Genomic DNA, 19,196 nt, shown 5'->3' on the forward strand with positions numbered 1-19,196 from the left:
TTTTGTTACCATTCATGTATACATTTATTAAGCCAAAGGAGTTTGATCATGTCACAGTATGTTACTAGAGCACATGAAATCTCTTCTTTTCAACTTCACTAACAATGGTCATTAATTATTTTTTACTTTTGCCTTTCAAGCTTATAAAAGTTTCCTCTTTCTGAATTCCTCATGAAAGACTCTTTTTTTTTTTCCTTTTCTTTTCTTAAAGTACAAAACAAATGTTTCTCAGCTATGTAAACAACCATCATGGAAATGAGACTGCTCCTAAAGTTAACATTATTGTTATGGACGTTCTGATAGATCTATCTCATGTGGCAAGTATTTCAGCTCAGTGACTCCTTCAGTGGAAGTTATGATTGTTATCATCACCTGTGCTGCAGTACTGGAGGCCTGGTCAGGGTTAAGGCCCTTCTGTGCAAGCTGCTGTACAAATACTTGGCTGTAACTGAGGTCCCTGGAGAGAAGGGCATTCACTGATGTGACTGTAACCCTCTCTGTTCCGTCTGCTCCACAATGGAGCTCAAGGGAAGCTCCTCTCCAAGCTAACTCTGGAGTTCATGTTCAGATACTGTGAAGAGAAGGGAAATGTCACTGCAGGCCAATCCTGACACCTGCAGTCCTGTGCGTAAAGCTGCTCACAGTAATGGGAATGCTCATATAAGTAAGGAACTCCCGTGGTGAAAGTCTGCAAGGGTGAGTCCCTGGGTTGTTGGACTCCTTTGCAAGAAAGCATGCGAGAAAAGCAGACTGGTTCCTTTTCTCTAGGGTTCCATCAGTGTAATTCTAAGAGAGAAAGGGATGGGGTCAGTTGCTCAGTTTCAGCACCTTGAGCATTTTGAGTTCTGATCCCCAAGTTAAAGAAGTCTCTGCTCTGCCTTGGGCTACTATGACCAGGCCTGGAAAAGTCAGATGGACGTTCTTTGTCATGAGGAAGCAGTGGTTTGCCATTAGAGCATGGAGGGACTCTGTTTTATGGTGTGGAGGCTGCATCCTAGGCAGGAACTGTGAAGATTGTGTTTGGCCATCAGCAGAAATTATTCTGAAAAAGCTTCAGAGCAATTGCAGTTTAAATAATGATTACAGCTTCATATTTGAGGTGAAAAAAGAAAGGATTACACGAAATAAATAGCAAAAAAAATCATTGTCCCTGCACAAACATAACATATTCCTGCCTATGAAACATCCCTTGCAAATTACTGCCTTTTAGGTTATGTCAGATATTTAAATGAACCCTTTAGAGCTAAAATACAGTACTCTGAAATGAGGTTAGAAAAATTTAAAAAGGACTAATGGGAAGTGTGTACAAAGCTCTCTTTAAAACAGATTTCCCACCTGGATAGCTTATGAGCGTGAGGCCTCAGTAGACGTAGAGCCGGTCTGCGATGGCGGCGGGCATGTGGGTCATGATCTGCATGCGCAGCCACCAGTAGTAATCCATGGGGTGGTAGCGGGTGTAGGGGGCCGTGGAGGTGAGCGCGTGCGCCACGCTCTCGATGACGGGCGACGTGTCCCTGGAGCCGCTGTTGCAGTACGACTCCATCTTGCTGACCTGCTCGTCAAAGTACTTCCGGCCATAGTCCTTGCGCACGATCTCGGGCAGCTCGTCCCACATCTTGTCGGCGATGGCCTTGATGCGCTCGGGGCTGTACAGGTTGGTGCCCGCGATGAAGTTGCCGGGCTCCACGATGCTCACCATGACGCCCTGGGGCTGCATCTCGTAGCGCAGGCAGTCGGAGAAGGCCTCCACGCCGAACTTGGTGATGCAGTAGGGAGAGCGGGCAGGGCTGCCCATCCGCCCCATCATGCTGCTGATGTTCACCACGCGACCTGGGCAGAGCACAGCTGAGCTATGGGACCTGGCCTGGAGCAGGTACCAGCCACACACCACCCAACATATTCCCGAACATGCACCCACCCACCTGCCCACTGCCCACTGCCAGGCAGACCTGCTCATGGCTCTGCCTCAGCAGTGCTGGCTTAGGCAGTGCCCTTCAGGTTTGTGCTCCTGACAGAGCCTGCAAAGGGGGAAACAGGATTGCTCAGCAGCAATTTGGACTGAGCTCAGAAAAGTAAAGCGGGAAAAAGGAAAGGCTCTGGCACCAAAGCTAAGCTTGTTTATTTGCAAATCAAAGGCCAGTGGTGGCTCAGAGTGTCTGCTTCTCAAAATGGAATAGATTGTTCCTGTACCACCAATGGGCAGAGCAGCTTAAGTCCACTGCACTCTTCCATGTGACAACTGGGTTATGGCTCCAGGAACAGAGGCCTTTCTCCCTGCCAGAAGCCATCCATTTGGGCTGGGGAAAATGCTGGTAAGAGGCTGTGGATGCTGTAGTCTCAGTAGAGGTTGGAGTTCTGTGCACCTTCTACCAAAGCTCATTGCTAAGTTGTGTTAGAAAGGGAAACTTTGACCTCAGAAGTGGATAGCCTTCCTTGGTGGAAGAAGGGCTACCCAGGCCACATCCAGCCCAGGTCAGCAGCACAGGGCAGTACTGTAAATGCCTGTGGAGGCCTCAAGAGTGAAAAATACTCTCATTTAGTCAGGTAGTAGGCCCTAGCACAGGAAAGCTGTTGCCTCTTTATGCTGAGACCCATGCAAACTCTAGGTCTGCATGTCATTGCTGTACAACCCCCTCTTTTCCTGCATCACAGGCTCCCAGAGTAACAGTGCAAAATAACAACTTCCCTGCAAGAAGCTTTTTGCACTGCTGCTGCCCACCCTGTCACAGCTGATTTTTATATAGCAGGGAGAAATGCTCCTGGCACTGTAATTGATTGTGAGCTGCAGTTTCTGAACAGGTAAAAGAAGATATAATGGATTAGATCTTGTGTGGGATGTTGCAGGAGAAGGCAACACATATGGGAAAGAGAAAGAACTGGTTTTCAGGCCTGCTGTGTAACTCAGAGAGGTGAAGCAATCCGTTTGTCTGCTGGGGACCACATTGTATCTCTGAGGGCAGGAAGGTGTCAATGGTGCAGAGAGAAGTGCCACAGACCTTCTGGCCTCTAGCACAGCAAAGGGGGGCCTGCTACAGGGAGAGCCAATCAGGAGCTCTGTCACTCACCCTTAGACCTCCGGATGAGCGGGAGGAAAGCCTTGGTGGTTCGCACGGTGCCCCACAGGTTCACTTCAGCTACCTCCATGTAGGTGTCCATGCTGGTGAATTCAACTTCCCCAAACGTGGAGATCCCAGCATTATTAACCAGCCCCCAGAGCCCTACAAGACAAAATCAAGCACCATTAGTTGTGCTAGGAGGTTATTGAACCACACAACAGAGCTTTTCATTATGACTTGTGATGGTAAAGACCAGATAGAAGAGAGTCCAGAGTGCACTTCAGTCTCCTGAGAAAATAGAAGCACCATGGAGATCTGCCTGTACCACCCAACACTGCAGCCACAAAGTGCTGTCAATGAGGCTTCCCAGGAAGTTCTGAGCCAGCAGAGAACTTCAGCCTTGTATAAGCTGTTCTCCTTGCCACTATTTTTTTATCCATCATAATTTTTTAAAAGAAGCAAAATACATAATGCAAATAATAAGACTAGGAATGAACTTGTAAGAAACAAAAGAGTAATTCTTTCAAAGTAAAATCCCTTCTGTCACCATAAGAACTAGAGTGTCTGCAGTGCTGGGAAGGAGGGTGTAGGCATGGGTGAGCATGCATGCCATGGCCTCTCCCTTTTATTCTGCTGCAGCCAAAATGGCAACAACTGAAGCTACCTATTCATTTGGCAATAAAAAGAAAGATTTGAAAGGAATTTTAAATAAAATTAACTCATTTAATATAATATTCTAATTGTACAGGAAACATGCTGAGAAAGGTCTGAGAAAGGCTTCTGTCTCTCATTTAGAAAAACTCCCTTTTATCTGTTGACTGACTGTGTCCAGATCTGTGTTATCAGAAGAAGCCCAGGAAAGGCAACTTCATCCTGGCCTGTGCTTGAGAATACAGAGCTAGAAAACTTAATTTATATAGAAGATCCATATGTAAAAATTAAATACAAATAAAATAAAAAGAAATTGGTTTGTGAAATCCAAACCAAAACATTACTGGTTGTTCTGCTTAAAACAACCTTCTGCTGAATGTGAATATCCTTTAGGAGGAACATGTACTTCAAAAGGTGGAAAGGTTTCAGAAATGTATGAGCAAAGGCAATTTTCACAGCATTGGAGCAGAATTTGCTGCTCACCTCAGTAGAATGAAGTAGGCAGGCTAAGAAAATCAGTACAGCTACCCCCTGAACTGTAAATGGTAGTATCTACAATAGCATTAATGATACCCAGCTGGCTTCATGGGAAATTCTTTGGAAAACCTCTCAATTTCCTTTGCTGTTTGAAAGAGTAGAGGACATATTTCCATTTGTAATTCCCAATCTTTGGGCATGGGGCAGGTTTTACAACAGAAAGGGAGTCACAATGAACTTCAGTTCACAGGAACAAAGTACTAATCCCAGACCTTGAACACCACTCTGGTTTTTGCCAGTGTCCCTACAGGAGCTAGTGGAGAACAAAGCAGTTTTCTTTGTAGATGCTGTGTGAAGTGGGAAGCTCCTTTCTGACGTGGTACAAAATTCAAACAGGCCATTTGCTCTGCCCTGCTGCTCCTCAAAGATTCATGTCCTTCAATCACATGCTCAGCTTTTGAAATACACCCTGACAATGCTCTCAGAGGCCAGCCAAGGAAGCTCCTGTCCCTCTGCAGCCTCAGAGCCCATTGCACACACCCACCTTTCTCTGGGTCCTCGAGGCTGCCTTGCACATGCTCCACTGCCCGGTCCATTTCTTTGCTGTCACAGACGTTGAGCTGCACAGTTCTCATTCGATCGCTGTTCATGGCATCCAGCTCCTTGGAGCCACCCTCTCCCTTGTCCTAGAGGGGAAGAAAGTGCTGGTTTCAATCTGGCTAAAGAGCTGTGCAGAATATCAAATGCCTACCAACTATCAAATCAAACAAAATAGTGCACAGGGCAGTCACAGAATATTCAGGACAGTCCTGCAGCCTTAGGAATAAGGGGAGCAGACAGGACCGGTCCTGCAGAACACCATTCCTCAAACATCTCCATCTGACCATGAGTCCTGTACCAAGTCAGCTGGTACAAACTACTTTAACCTCCAAGAAGGCAGCCAGAGGTGCAGCAAGGCACCCAGCAAGCACCTCCTGTTCAGTACAAGCTCCAGCACTTTTATTCTGCAGTAAGGACATGGCATTCCTAATAAGTGTGCATGCCCTGAGGACACAGTGGCTCCCCAGCAGCAGTCTGCTCCTGATGTGCAGGTGGGCTGTGAAAAACAAACCCATGGAAGTGATACTGAAGTTTCAGAGTCATTTCCTCTACATCAGGGCTAGGTCAAATATATCCAAGCCAAAGATTATGTTCCTTATTTCTACCTCCACTTTTATCTAACATCTAAAGACATCAAGTTTTTTCTGCTGCTAACATCAGCGCCAGCAATAATTATACTCTGATCAGAATTCTGTTTATGGTTTTGCTAGAGAAGCCTGTAGCACAGTGAAAAATCAGCTCAGTCTCCTGAAATTGTTTTTGTCCTACAGAAAGTATAATGGCTTGAAGACACATGGGAGGCCACTCAGCTAACTAAAGAGCTTTGGCATTTTCCAGTGTTTTCTGATGACAACTGCTGTTACCATTCTTGGCATGGCCACACAGATTTTGGAACATGGTGTGTGAGTTCAGCTAAAGAAGCAATATTTAATTACAGAGTGATATTGCAAAGCTTTCTGCTGATTTTTCTGTGAGGAAGTAAATACTGATCAAAGTCTAAAAGACTTCCGGCATGCTGCTGCATGTCAGCTTATGCTGAAATTGTCAGAGATTTTCCAAGAACATGCATTCAGTAGAAAAAGTACTGAAGACAACAAAAATAGAAGGAAGGTTTCAGTGACTGTTAGGTATGTCCACTGGAAATTGTGGCTTTTTAGCAGCTCAGACAGAAGAAATGAAACACATAAGTAACTTTGCAACTCTGAAGTTTTTTACTTCAGTCAACACAGAGGCAGGCTATTACTCTAAACAGTGTTTTTTAAGTTTGCTGTGTTCTTATATTCTCTAATGTTGATCTTCAGTTACAAAAGCTGAGTAGAAACACCTATCAAAAAAGTACTTATCTACCCTCTTTGTCTTGAACCCTTTCAAAAGGCAGCAAATTGTACCAAGTGTCCTGTTCTGCTGTGACGCCTGTAGAGGGAGCCCAGGTTAACAAATAAATCTTTGATTCAACACTGGGACACAAGACAGAGCTATCGGGACAGACACCTATTTTGAAAAAATGCAGCAGAAACAAACTACTAATTTAAGCAAAACTTAGTAATAATGCAAAAAAATAATAGCAGAAAGTTGGATACATTACAGAATTCTTGCAAATTCTCTTTAAATAGTGCCACTATTCAAGATATGTTTATAGTGATGAGTGAGCTATAAGATTAGATCAAACTAGCTGACCCACCCCAGGATATCCTGAGGAGTAAGTTTGTTTCTGTTAGGAAATGGCCGTGCAGCTAAAAAAAGTGCAGCGCTTCATAAGGAGAGAGAGACTAAAACTCTCTCCTGTTCTCCATGACCATCAATGCTTTGCCACACCAAGATCTCCTCCAGAGCATATCAAGGCTGTGTCACTAAGCTGTTTGTGGCCTCATTCTTCTCTCATTTGCACTAGTGGGATTCCATCATCCACCCAACTATTTCAGGGGACCCCCAATACACACCCCATGCATGGCTGTGCTCATGAATATAGAAAAATATGCTCAGAACACATGCTATAAAATCACTGGTGGTTTGGTGTATTTCAAAATTAATCAAAATAAGCCCTCCATAAATATATACAGAGTGAGAGCAGGGCCAAAGGTCCAGACCACAGCCCAACACCAAACTTTGCTTACAGTTAAGCCTATAAAATTAGCTTTGGGATTCCAGCTCTTCAGACATGGAACAGACCACAGTGTTGTGACTTAATTAAGAACCTCCCTAGACACCATTCAGTCCTGGTTCTGCTCTGTGAAATTCAAACACCTGTGTCTTTCCCTGTACCAACCACCCTCCCTCTCCTTGGCAGAAAGCTGTGCAGAGTGGAGAGGGAAGACTGCAGTTGCTATATGTCGCTGCACATGCCACAGGTGAAGAACAGTTTTTGTTTTCCCTACCTTTTGCAGGCAGCCAGCATAAATAATGAAACCTTTGTCATGCAGGTGCTTGGCCAAGGCAAATCCAAATCCTGAGTCACAGCCTGTTATGAGCACAGCTCTGCTGCCAATCTGCAAAACAAACCAGAACAAAATGCACTGGAACTGAGTATTTGATATCGGTGATTTGCAGCACAAAGAATAAGTCACATCCTTGGCCAGGAGCAGTGTGTTCTGGGGTTGTTCTCTACACTCACTGCCTCCTGCCGCCCAGCGCCACCTGAACACGAGGAATGACATTTTCAAGCTGAGTTCACTCCAGTGAGGCAGAATCACTGCCCTCCCAACATGGAGGAGTTCAGCACCTCTGGCAAACAGGCTTCCAAGGCAAAGAGACCGAGCAAACCACCATGCTCTGGCAGTTCACATCCATCTTGAAATCTGAAAATATACCAGACACTTCCCAAGACATCTTCCCTTCACCAGGAACTGCTCCTATATGCTCAAAGCAGGCAGGAGTCCACTCTTGTGTGCATGTAGCCCATAGGGCATGAAGAAGACAGTTTGACTGAAGAAAGGATATAGTTTAATCTTTCTGACTGTTCACTTATCTCTCTCTCTCTAGCATCTAAGCTCTCTAGAGCTGGGTTCTAAGGGCTAAGAAGATTCAAGTGGGGTTAATATGTGAAATTAGGACCAGTAGGTCATCACTCTTTTTGTCTGGTTGGGCTCTTTTGGTCTTCCTATTTTTCCAACTTAGAATTTAAATGGAAGTATACCTCCTTCCCTCTCCAAATTCCTTTTTTTAACCCAAAGACAGGCAGCAGTTAAATAACAAGCAGTTAAATAACAATCTAAAATAGTGCATCAGACAGCCCAACAGCAACAATTGCACATGCAAGGTGCTGCTGTGGGTGTGATTACATAATAATTGCCTGCAATTCACTCCGACTCATCTCTTTTAACAAGCTATAAATTTGGCTTTCCCCAGCATACCCAAGGACTGATCAGGGTGGAAGCTGGGTGGAAGCAGCAAAGGCTTCTCACACTGGAAGCCTGCAGTGATGTGAGGATCACATCTGAGTTCCTCTGAAACTCTGTTCCAGAGTTATGAAGCAAGTTCTGCATGCTCTAGCACTGCTTCAGTGCTGAGTTCTGTGCCACAAGACAGACAAGATGACAAAACATCATCCCTTTTGCCTGGCACTGCTCCTGGCAAGTCAGTATCTTCAAGGAGAGGGCTGCTAAAAAGGGCCACTCTCTTGATGAAGTGGTGAGGACACATTGATTTATTTACATGTCTTTAAACAACTACTCTCGAGAAAGAGTGCTTTATTAAGAATTTGTCATGCAGATTCCCTCCACTGTAAGGTGGAACATTTAATCTGCTGAGTGAGTTCCAAAAATAGAAAAAACCCACTCGTATGATTGTTTATTTCCATGCTTAGCAGCACATACCGTGCTACGTCAATGGGAGCTCGGTGTGGAAAGAATGTGGAGCATGCTCGAGAGGTCCAGCTTGCAGTCTTTCTGGCAAACTGGAAAGATGAAATTGGTCACCAGGCTTCAGGGATTTTAAAACCCCTGCTCAGCAGAACCAGTTCCTGGAAGCCACAGTCACACTCACCTGATCGACTTCATTTGCATAAGAGCGGCTGCCACACGGGGACAACAGAGGGAGGGAAAATCTCTGCACGGGCCTGTTAAAAAAACCCAAACCAACAGAACAGTCAGATGTGGAATATCTTATCCATAGCCTGCTGCAGCAACACACACATGAAAAGGAATGTAGTGCTGCCTACATACATGATGTAGATTGTCATTTGGGAAGACAGAATCTAGTCTATACTTCTCCTTACTCTGAGCCTGTGTGTTTCCTACAGTATGACACATTTGTTTCTCCAAAGACCTTGATGCTATTTCCAGCTGCAGAAGCTGTCTGGGTATTACAAAGTATTCTAAAATAGCTCCTGGTCTGGAGGCACAGAGCTGCATTCACCCACAAAACGGGCAGTGCAGTGTTTGCATTTTCAAAAGCAACAACACCCTCACTTAAGATGTGCACAAAGTTGGGGTATGGGAAGTTATTAATTTGTCTGATGAAGGTATTCTGCTGCGGCTTTGTCTCTGACACCCAGCCTGAGGCTGAATTTGCTTGGATTTGTCTCACTCCTTTTACACACAGCTCCATCCTTATTTCACCCTGGATGGCACTTCTTCCCCATTAAATACACTTAGATTTTACATTGCCTTTTTAAGCTAAGAAACACTGTCTTTGAGCAATACCTGCCATGCAGATCTGAAGCTCCTCCTCATAGTACGTGTGACTCCCAGAAGACAAAACATATTCACAAAGACAAACCAGAGCAAAGCAACAATGCCTTCCAGGAAATGAGATTCCATTTAGAAAAGCTATGTTACCCAGTAGCATCACTCTGTCTTAAGTCTTGCCATCATTCATCAAAACTGGGCCTGAACAACAAAGCGGCGTAACCCAAGCTCTGTCCTTGTCAGGCACCTCTCTGGACTTTATCAGCTTTTTCATTTTTGCTTTGGGCACTGACATTGCCCTCCAGAAGCTTTTGGCCTTCCCTTGGACTTGCTGTGCTTCATCTACCCTCTGGCTCCTCCAACAGCATCCATCCTTCCCAGAGCTAATCTTCAGGCTGCTTTTTGGTTTCTAAGTAAATTTGCATAATCATTCACAATTATCTCCAGCTCAGACATCACAGGCTCTTGCAGGGTGACCTGTGCTACACTGCACAGCAGCTTGCAGATACTCTCGCCTCTGAGCCACATCTCAGGAAATCAAGGTATCTGTGAAGGCAGAAGCTTTGAACCAGATGGGAAAGGAGATGACACATTCAGGCAAGGGTGTTCACTCACACCCTCCTGAAACAGTTAAGCTGTTTTTCTAACTTAGAGTGTCACAAGCCAAATCAGCTCTTGAAATAGCTATAGCAAACTTAATTGCTGCAAAGGTCAGTCCCCAGGCAGTGTGTGTTAACATCACTGACCTGCAATCCTGGATTGAAACTTTTACCTCAACACTAAGATTCTTGGTGTGTCTTAAAGTGCCCAGAAATGTTCCTAACATTTCTTACAGTTGAATGAACTTGGGTTTTATTTTTCAGTGTCATGGTTGACCCTGTTATTTCACTGCAGAGCACTGATTTGCTGCACTCAATTCACAATAATCTGTAGAGAATACCTACTAGACATTCTGCCTATCTTGACCTGAAGGCAATGGCAAAAGAAGAACAGATGCTGGCTGCTGCTGAGCAAGAAAGTCATCAGCAGGAACAGCCAGGAAGTGATGTGAGCCCCCACATGGTACCATAAGCCATTTTTGTCATTCTGCATCACTGAATTCTAGAGACCACAACAGAGACTTTAGAATGCACAGGTGGTCCTCAAATTGAATTTGTGCTTGTAATCGTGCACTGCCTCTTGTTCAGTTCCACCAAAAAAAGGAGTCATCAGCTTGAAGAGTCAAGTACAAAAATGCTGCTTCAGTGCATTAAGACACTGGTATAGTGGCAGCACTGCCTTTCAATGAACAGCTGGATTTCCATTGCAGGTTTAGCAACTTGTGGGGATTTCCAAATGCAACACAGGTTTGCCCTGAGTACAAGACACACAAAGCACAAATACACAGTAAGCAAAACAGAAGACGGAAGAAAAAAAACAAGAATATGCTGAAAATTCTTTCCTCAACTTAATAAAACATTTATTTGTATTTTTAAGGCCACAGCAGATTCCTGCAGGTGAACTCTGGTGTATGTGGAGCAAACAGGAGATAAAAGACCTATGTCTGTTTGCACAGGAAATCTCTTAACAGCATAGCTATCTCCAACACCCAGTTACCAGAGCCACCCTTGACCGTGGTGATGCTGGACACCCCCATCAGCAGCAGTAGAGCAACACTGGAGGTGGCAGTTCTTGTTTAACAGGCCATCAGCCCCTTCTAAATGGCTTATGTACTATTAGTAGTACCACACTGCTGTTCGGGAGCCCTGCTCAAAAACAAAGCCAGGAAAAGCACTCAACTTGCTCAGAATTTGGACTAAGAGGTTCCAATCATACAGCAATATAAATGTTGGGGTTTTTTTCAGAGATAGAAATTAGAATTAGATAGGCAATTTTCTGTTCATTTGCAGAAAAGAACCAGCTTAACTACTCAGTCCACCTCTATTTCTCAGTAAAACCTTCCCTCTCAACTTCCTTATTTCATGGGATTTGCTGCCTCTTTAATCACAGGAAGTCACAGAAATATATGACAGTTTCTTGCACTGAAGCAAGGCCTACTTGCTGATATTCCAAAAAATCCTCTTGATGGATACTGAATGAATGTTCTTTTTAACTGAAATGTAAAAAAAAAAAAAAAAAAACAACAAAAAATCCAACATGTTGCCAACCCCTCCTTGCATACAGAGTCCATCTCTGCTGTGCTCAGCTCAGTGACTGAGCCCTGGCACAGGTTGTCCAGGCAGATTCTAGAGTACCCATTCTTGGAGATGCTCAAAAGCCACCTGAACACAGCTCTGGGCAACCAGCTCAGAGAAGCCCTGCGTTAGCAGAGTGGCTGGACCACATGACCTTCAAAAGTTCCTTCCAACCTCAACCACCTTGTGACTCTGTAAATAAACTGTCCCACTGAAATCAAGTGAGTCTTTGACATGTGCTTTACTCAAGATGTCACTCTTTCCTCTTTTCCACCAAGTTACTTACCTGAAGCCATTCCCTGGGTCCTTGAGATTCAGGGCTTTCACGGAGAAGTTCAAGAGAGGGCGGGACAGCTTGGTGGCCAACATGTTTTCAACTAGCACACTTTACCAAAAGCAAAACTATTCTTCCTTAGCTCTGCAACACAAGATAGCACCTCTGTTTTAGTTGCTCAATTATTTTGTAAGACATGCTGACTCCATGTATTTCAACAGGAAAATACAGTCCAAAGGAACTCATCTTCTCCCCTTGCAGTCCCTCAGACAGAGATAAATAGCTCAACCTTGAGCCAGCCAAGATGCTTTTAAATAAGGAAAAGCATTCTAAGTAAACTACCAAGCAGGGAGACATTTAAAGAAAATGTCAATTTCTCTTCTTTAATGCATCTTTAACTGTTTTCTCTGAAACAGAAAAAAATTAAGGTACTCATATGGAATATATTATTTCAAATGAGCTATATGGAATAACTTTGAACAAAAATATAACTTCACGTCACAGGTGATGTTATGACTGTCACATGTTATGTGACGTGTTTCCAAAACAATCCTTTGCTTTATAGCTAGTACAGCCACACAGTTAAAAATACATTTTTTGGTAATTAAGTGGTTGGTGATGCTGGACTAAGAACAGGGAACCACCAATAAACTCAATACCGAGTGAAAACATCTCAAGAACGAGACTTTGGTACGGAAAATCAACTTAAATCATATTTATCTTGGATAAAAGTAACCCAAGACACAAAAAACCATCTCCCAGTCCCTTTTATTGAAGCTGAGAAACGGTATCTCAGTTGTTGTGGGTGGTTTGCATCTCTGCCGAAGGCTGGGCCGCCATCGCGGCAGCTTCGGGGCCTGCTGGAAACCAGGCCTGGGCTGGAAAGCAGCGAAATTACCGCAGAAAGAGCAGCGGTGGGCACCGAGATGGGGAGGGAGGGAGCGGACAGGGCTCAGGAGGCTCGCTGCCTCGGCTAATCCTCAGAAATCCCGGTGCTTTGATCCAATTCGGGAGCACGGCGGGTGTCCCCGCGGGTTTTGGTGAGGTTTGCAGGGAGAGGGCGAGGCCGGAGCTCCGTCGCAGGTCCCGCCGACCCGGCCCGGCCCGGCCCCTCTCCGGGACGCGGCTGCCGCGGCCCCAAACGCGCTCACGGCCCGGCCGAGGCACCGGGGGCGCGGCCGCCCGGGCTTGTGGCGGCTGCGGGAGAGGCCGCGCAGAGAAGATGCCCGCGCCCCTCGCGGGCAAGGTCACCGTGCGAGCCGGCTGCCAGAGCTCCGCGGGGCCGCGGCGACCCACCCCGACCCGCCCCGCGCTACCCGCGCGTTACCTGGAGCCGGCGGGAGCCGGGCGCTGCTGCCGTTTGAATGAGGCTGGGCCGGGGCCGCGGTGCCGGGCGCGGCGGGAGGCGGGCCGGGGGCAGGGCCGGAGCGGCGGCGGCGATAGGCTGCGGCCATGCGGAGCGGAGCGGGGCTGTTGCTGGCGCTGGGCGCCGCGGGGGTGCTGCTCCTCCACCTCCTCCTCCTCCTGCGGCGGGCCCGCCGCGCCCTGCCCGTGAGTACCGCGGAGAGGGGCCGGGGCTCGCCCGGGGCAGAGCCCGCCGGAGGCGCCCCCGAGGCCCAAAATGGCGCCGGGCCGGGCCGGGCAGAGGCGCTGCAGGTGTCGAGGCCGGAGCGGCGCTGGCTGTGGAGCCGACAGACGCTGTGAGGGGGGCGAAGCGCCGAGCCGGGCACGGCCCGGGGCGATGAGGCCCCTGCCGCGAGGCTCGGCCCGGCCGCGGTGGGGCGGGCGCTGCCCTCGGACCCCGCGGTGCGGTGGCTGCTCCCTCCCCGCAGTGCTTCACTGGGACGGGGATGTTCATATAACCATAGGATGGCTTCGGTTGGAAGGGACTTTAAAGATCATCCAGTTCCAACCCCGTCCCATGTGCAGGGACACCTTCCACTAGACCCGGTTGCTCAGAGCCCTGTCCGCCTTGGCCTCAAACACTTCCAGGGATGGGGCATCCACAGCTTCTCTGGGCAATTTGTGCCAGGGCCTCAGCACCCTCACAGTTAAGATTTTTTCCCTAATATCTAAACCTACTCTCAATTTAAACCCATTCCCCCTTGTCCTGTCACTACATGCTCCTGTAAATGCTCTCCCCTCAGATAGTAAAAGGCCACAATTAGGTCATCCCAAAACCTTTTCTTTTCCAGGCTGAACAATCTAAATTCTCTCAGCCTTGTCTCATAGGAGAGGTTCTCCATCCCTCTGACCATCTTGGTGGCCTCCTCTGGATGCACTCCAACAGGTTCACGTCCTTCCTGTGCTGGGAGACTGAAGCTGGATGCAGCACTGCAGGTGGGGTCTTACCAAAGCAGAGAGATCATCTCCTTTGACCTGCTGTCCGTGCTGATTTGGATGCCCAGGATATGACTTGCTCTCTGAGCCAATGTTTTTGCTTCAGGACCTCCAGCTCAGTCTTTCCCCCTGGAATGGCCACATAACAGCTGTAGTCTGATTGCAGCCTCCCACTTCATTCCTTCATCCACTCTGCTTCTCTTACTTTCTCCATCCCTGTTCCACTTGAGAAAATACCTTCCCTTTAGTGAGTATTTTCAGTTCTTTTTCCTGGGATTGAAAACCTCAACTTTCCCAACCCTGGAAAAAGGAACAAGCCAAGTTTACTTTGTAGCTGCACTTATCCTAAAATCAATCTGTGTGATAACATCGGGGAATGGTCAGGGGAGCCACAAATGGGAACAGGATAAAAAAACCCCAACCAAATGGCACATTAGAAAAATATTAAGTCTAGCTAAGCATGCCATATTCCCACATTGTCTAGAGAGACAGGCTGAAAAAGTAGCTTCAATTTCTTCAGTCTGTTCTGCAGTAAATGTATAATTCTGATGGATCACCTGCATTAGTAAAATAAATTATATTATTTAATAAACTGGCCGTATCCCAACAGGAAATGCTGTGTACATCTGAGCTGACTGCAGGTTAATATGAGGCTGCTCTGCTAGGGCTTCCTGAACTGTGAGGAATAGTGTTGTGGATCACACAGCATAGTGTTACTGTGCTCACATGCCACAGCAGCACCTCTGGTACAAGAAGTGCTCTTAGCAGACCCCAGGCATGCTGTCCCAGGCACCCTGTCAGCACTGGAGTGCTGTCTCCCATGCAGTGTTTCCAGGCAGCCCTGTATGACCCCGAGTGAGGGAGGCACCTGAGTTCCTCAGAATGCTCATTAAGGTCACTGTGCTGATAACTGGTCCTCTCTGCCTGTCCCAGCATTGAGTCAAATTAAGCTGCAGATTGGCCTTATCAAATTTCAGGAACAGGCCCATTAAGCTTTATCTTAGGACTTTCAAAAGATAAGAGTGATTGGGCTTTTCTGTGTTCACAAGTTTTTCTGGCATAGGATCCCTTTGGCTGGGGATGGGGTTGATCCCTGCTGTCATCCCTGGGAGCTCTCTGTCCATCAGGCATGGCACAAAGAGGCACAGGTACAGATGTGAGATCCAGTACATCCCTTGGGGTTTTGCATGCTCCTTGGTGCTGCTGGGGCCCCTGTCTGTTATGAGCCATGATGCTGGAGTCACGTGTTTTATTACCAGCAATTAGGGTTATAGCAAATAACAATCACAAGATCCTTTTCAAACTGTAAGTTGTCCCTCACTTTCCTTACTATTAAAGGCAGATGAGAGGATTTTTAAACCTCATTTCTGTCTACATTTTGGTTGTTTGATTGGGGATTTTTTTTTAAGGAGCTAATGATGGTTGAGGATTGGATATCTTCTTTGCTTGCCTGACCTGTGTTCTGGAAGTGATTACAGCTGCCTATTTCCTGCACACTTCCTGCTCTTTTGGGAAGTCCTCTGCCTTCAAGATTCAGAGGCAAAGACTCTAGGGAAGTGAGAGAAAGAGAAAAAAAAAGTCAAATCCTTTCTTTTTTCACAGGCCAGCTTGCTGAGTTATTGCAGGAGGTGACCTTGACAACTTCTGTGATCTGGTTAATGTTTGATTTTCACCTCTCAGAGAGATGTCACTCTAAATTAAATTCAGACTGAGCACTGTATATTTAATTCTCACTCATATTTTGTCCTTTAGCTGTAGCTATCTTTAGAGCTTTAATAGAGCTAGTCTGCACCTAGGTGCTCTTTGTCTAAGGTATAGTATAATGTTACTGTGGGTGTTTGTATTATAAATGCAGGACAGACTTTTGATCAGTTCTTGTTTCAGCTTCAGATCTTAACTCCCCTTTGAGAGCACTTACTTCAACGTGAGTTATAGGACAGGGTGTAGCTTTATTTGCTTATTGTTCTCTGCTGAGGCTCACCCTGAGTTTATGCAGTAATGCCCAGATCACTATCACCCTGCAATCATCCCTTATTGCTGCTTTACTACACCACATGTCAGCAAAGCAAGAGATGAGGGAGCAGTGGTGATTGACCCATTTCTCTCTGAAAATGTGTCTGGACCAGCCAGTGTAATTCATACATAAGGGTGTTCATATTCCAGCTGTTGTGAGTACTCTAACAATATTAGCTGCTGATATCTCCAGAGAGATCTAACTGACCTCACTTCCTTATTGCATCCTCTGCATTTTTATTGCTGTATCATGTTATTGCCTCATGGATATAGTTTCAGTTTGGAGCATTGTGCAGCACAGCAGCTGGCAGCCTTCTAGCTGGGTTAAGTGTTAGCTCACATTGCTTCACACCTGTGGGGAGGAGATGGCTTTCAAGCAAAGACAGAAGTTGAATGGGCAGTGTTTTGCTATAGCTTCTCATCAGGATTTGGGATTCTGCTTTCCTATCTATCTCAAACCTATGTTGTGTCATATCAGATGGAATATCAAATCTTCTTTCTCAATTTACCTGTCAGTCAAATGATAATGTAGGAGAGAACTGTAGGATTTGATAAGTTGTTCTTCTTAAGACTGCAGAGTTTCAGGAAGAAGCTCTAACCTGTAGTCACATTCCTGTGGGCTAAAATACAGCATGGAAAGTGCTGCATAGAGTGGGAGTAGGTGGGGAACAGACAGCAGTCACTCAGCAGCTAAAAGAGCTGCTCTACAGTTCAAGCCAGTGACATCCTGCCATTTGGATGTTCTCTATGCTGCTTTTTCTTACTATGGACTGGTAGACCATTAACTTCTTTTGAAATGTTTCTGTTCTGCTTTGGCCACCAATACTTGAAAGGAATACTGTTCCAGCTCAGGTATCAAGGAAACACAAATTGTTACAGACCAGCAACTGCATAAATTTGATTTCATAATAGTTGGGTGGTGGTTGTGTTTGTGCACACAGGTGCCACTGTCACTTGCAGCTGGAGTTGTGCCTGCCCTGGCTGCAGGACTGCAAGTGGCTCCTGTGCTGTGGGGCAGGGTGGTGATGGTGCCTGCATTGTAATATCTGATGATATCCTGTGACTGTTTTTCCTCACACAGGCTGAAGGGAAGGCGGTGCTAATAACAGGCTGTGACAAAGGTTTTGGACATGCTTTGGCAAAATGCCTTCATGCAAAGGGATTTACTGTTTTTGCTGGATGCTTGCTCATGGTGAGTGGTGAAATTGATAAAATTTTTTCTGATTAGAGAAAAATGCTTCTCAAATGAAAGCATCTTCATTTGCAGCCTCTATTTACCCTGGTTCAAGATCTGAGAGAGGTGCAGTGGGCAGGGATTGTTACATTTTCCATTGCTTCACCTGCCTGTTGTATCTTGTACCTCATTCCTGTAATTGTGAGCTCTTTAGGGTAGGGCTCATCTGTCAACTGCATGTCTGTACAGTAGCTTGTACAGTGTGGCCCTGTTCAATGCTGGAAGCCTCTCAGAAATACCACAACACCATAAATCTGATAGGCCAAGATTGCTGTGGCACTGTGGCTTTTTGTCTTCCATGGCATCCCTGTTGCTGTCTTTCACAATGTCATTTTTTGTGGACACCCTCCCCAAACTCATCTCCAAGTTGCCTCTTCTGCATTATTAAGGCTCTGTTTCCAAAATGTCCTGGAACTGTGCTTCTGCAGCTTCTGTACAAGCTGTTCAGTTTATGGATGGCTGAATAAACAAACTTACCATACATATCTGACATCTTTAGGTCTGACTTCCTGTCACATGTATTTAGCAGGTGGCATCACTTGTGAGAGATAAGTTTAGACACACTAAATCTGAAGTGGTTGCAGACTCCTCATTCCAGTCCCTGCTCATGCAAAGGACTTACAACTTAGTGTTGTGAAACCCTTTTTATAGACTGGGCTGGCTCCACTGCCCTGTCAGCTGAGATTTTACCTTTACTATGCATTTTTGCTGTATTGCTAGTTCAAAACTCGTGTGATTTCTGACCTGAATTGTTCAAAATCAATTAATGGTCACTCATTTCTCCATTTGAAGATGACCACATCAGCACAGGTGCTCAGGGCATGATGACTACAGATTTTTGAGTACTGTGGAAGGTAAGAACAAACAAGGGTGGCCTTCTCTCCCTGTGTCATTGTGGCAGACATTACGTTCTTCCACCACACCAGAAGGGAAAGTTATTATCAGCTGACACATTGTGTAACTTGAGAGCAAGAGAGCCCTGTTGGATTATTGCCACTGTTTGGAAATTTCCATAAGGAGCCTCTGTAATTCCTTCAGTAATCATGTCATTTGCTGCTTTGGGATGCCTGATGGCAAGTCAGACACTCTGCAGAGCAGCAGATGTAGGGAACGGAAAGGAAAGGGAAAATAGGGTGGCTGAGGGGGCTGTTTGGAAGGCACATGCTAGTGTGGAGCAGAGAGGGACAGGCTCCATTGGAAACTCCATAAAGAAATGAAATGCTCCTGAAGTGAGGCCTGTTTGCTTGCTTGCTTAATTGCTTGTGAGCTGCTGTAGGTTCCCAGCAGGGTCAGAGCAGGTGTGGGGGCAGTTGTCATGAAGCAGATGCCAGGCTCTTAGTTCACACCTAGTTAGTCCATCACCACTTACATGCTTTTATACAGAGAATTACTGTATCCCTGATGTACTACACCACCACAGACAGCTCTTTTATTAAATACATCATAACAGACTGTGAGGTGCATCAGGAGCTTCTTAATGATCAGGAGCTTCTTAATGCTCAGACAGTCAAATATAAAGTTACAGGAATAAAAAGAATATTGCACGCAGGCTGGGATAGAACTGGAAAGGATCAAATGGAAAAGAGATTACATTAAGCAAGGGCAAGTAAGTCTACTGAGAAAGTTTCTGTTAATATATAAGGATTAAGATGGAAAAACCACACAGAAATAGATTATTAAATAACCTTAGAAGTAGAAATTACAGGAAAAGTTGAAATAATTGTTTTATTTTCCTTGATCTTATTGAAAATT

At 45.8% G+C, this 19,196-nt stretch overlaps 2 protein-coding genes across 2 annotated transcripts in view; one reads left to right on the forward strand and one right to left on the reverse strand.

Moving 5' to 3' along the window:
• On the reverse strand, positions 1-13,315 carry BDH1 (3-hydroxybutyrate dehydrogenase 1). Its single transcript, XM_066556366.1, has 7 exons — positions 13,185-13,315; positions 11,870-12,001; positions 8,766-8,838; positions 7,160-7,270; positions 4,729-4,870; positions 3,066-3,218; positions 1-1,830 (listed from the first exon to the last, which is right to left on the reverse strand). The coding sequence occupies exons 2-7, from the start codon at positions 11,950-11,952 to the stop codon at positions 1,361-1,363; spliced, it is 1,032 nt and encodes a 343-aa protein (XP_066412463.1). The 5' UTR covers positions 11,953-12,001; positions 13,185-13,315; the 3' UTR covers positions 1-1,360.
• Positions 13,279-19,196, forward strand: part of LOC136560505 (D-beta-hydroxybutyrate dehydrogenase, mitochondrial-like) — a 16,913-nt gene continuing 10,995 nt past the window's right edge. Inside the window, exons 1-2 of the mRNA XM_066556367.1 lie at positions 13,279-13,408; positions 17,292-17,402. Of these exons, the coding sequence (XP_066412464.1) occupies positions 13,310-13,408; positions 17,292-17,402 (210 nt within the window). The 5' untranslated portion in view covers positions 13,279-13,309. The remainder of the gene's footprint in view (positions 13,409-17,291; positions 17,403-19,196) is intronic.

Source organism: Molothrus aeneus, chromosome 10 (assembly GCF_037042795.1).
Source record: "Molothrus aeneus isolate 106 chromosome 10, BPBGC_Maene_1.0, whole genome shotgun sequence".
Taxonomy (NCBI): domain Eukaryota; kingdom Metazoa; phylum Chordata; class Aves; order Passeriformes; family Icteridae; genus Molothrus; species Molothrus aeneus.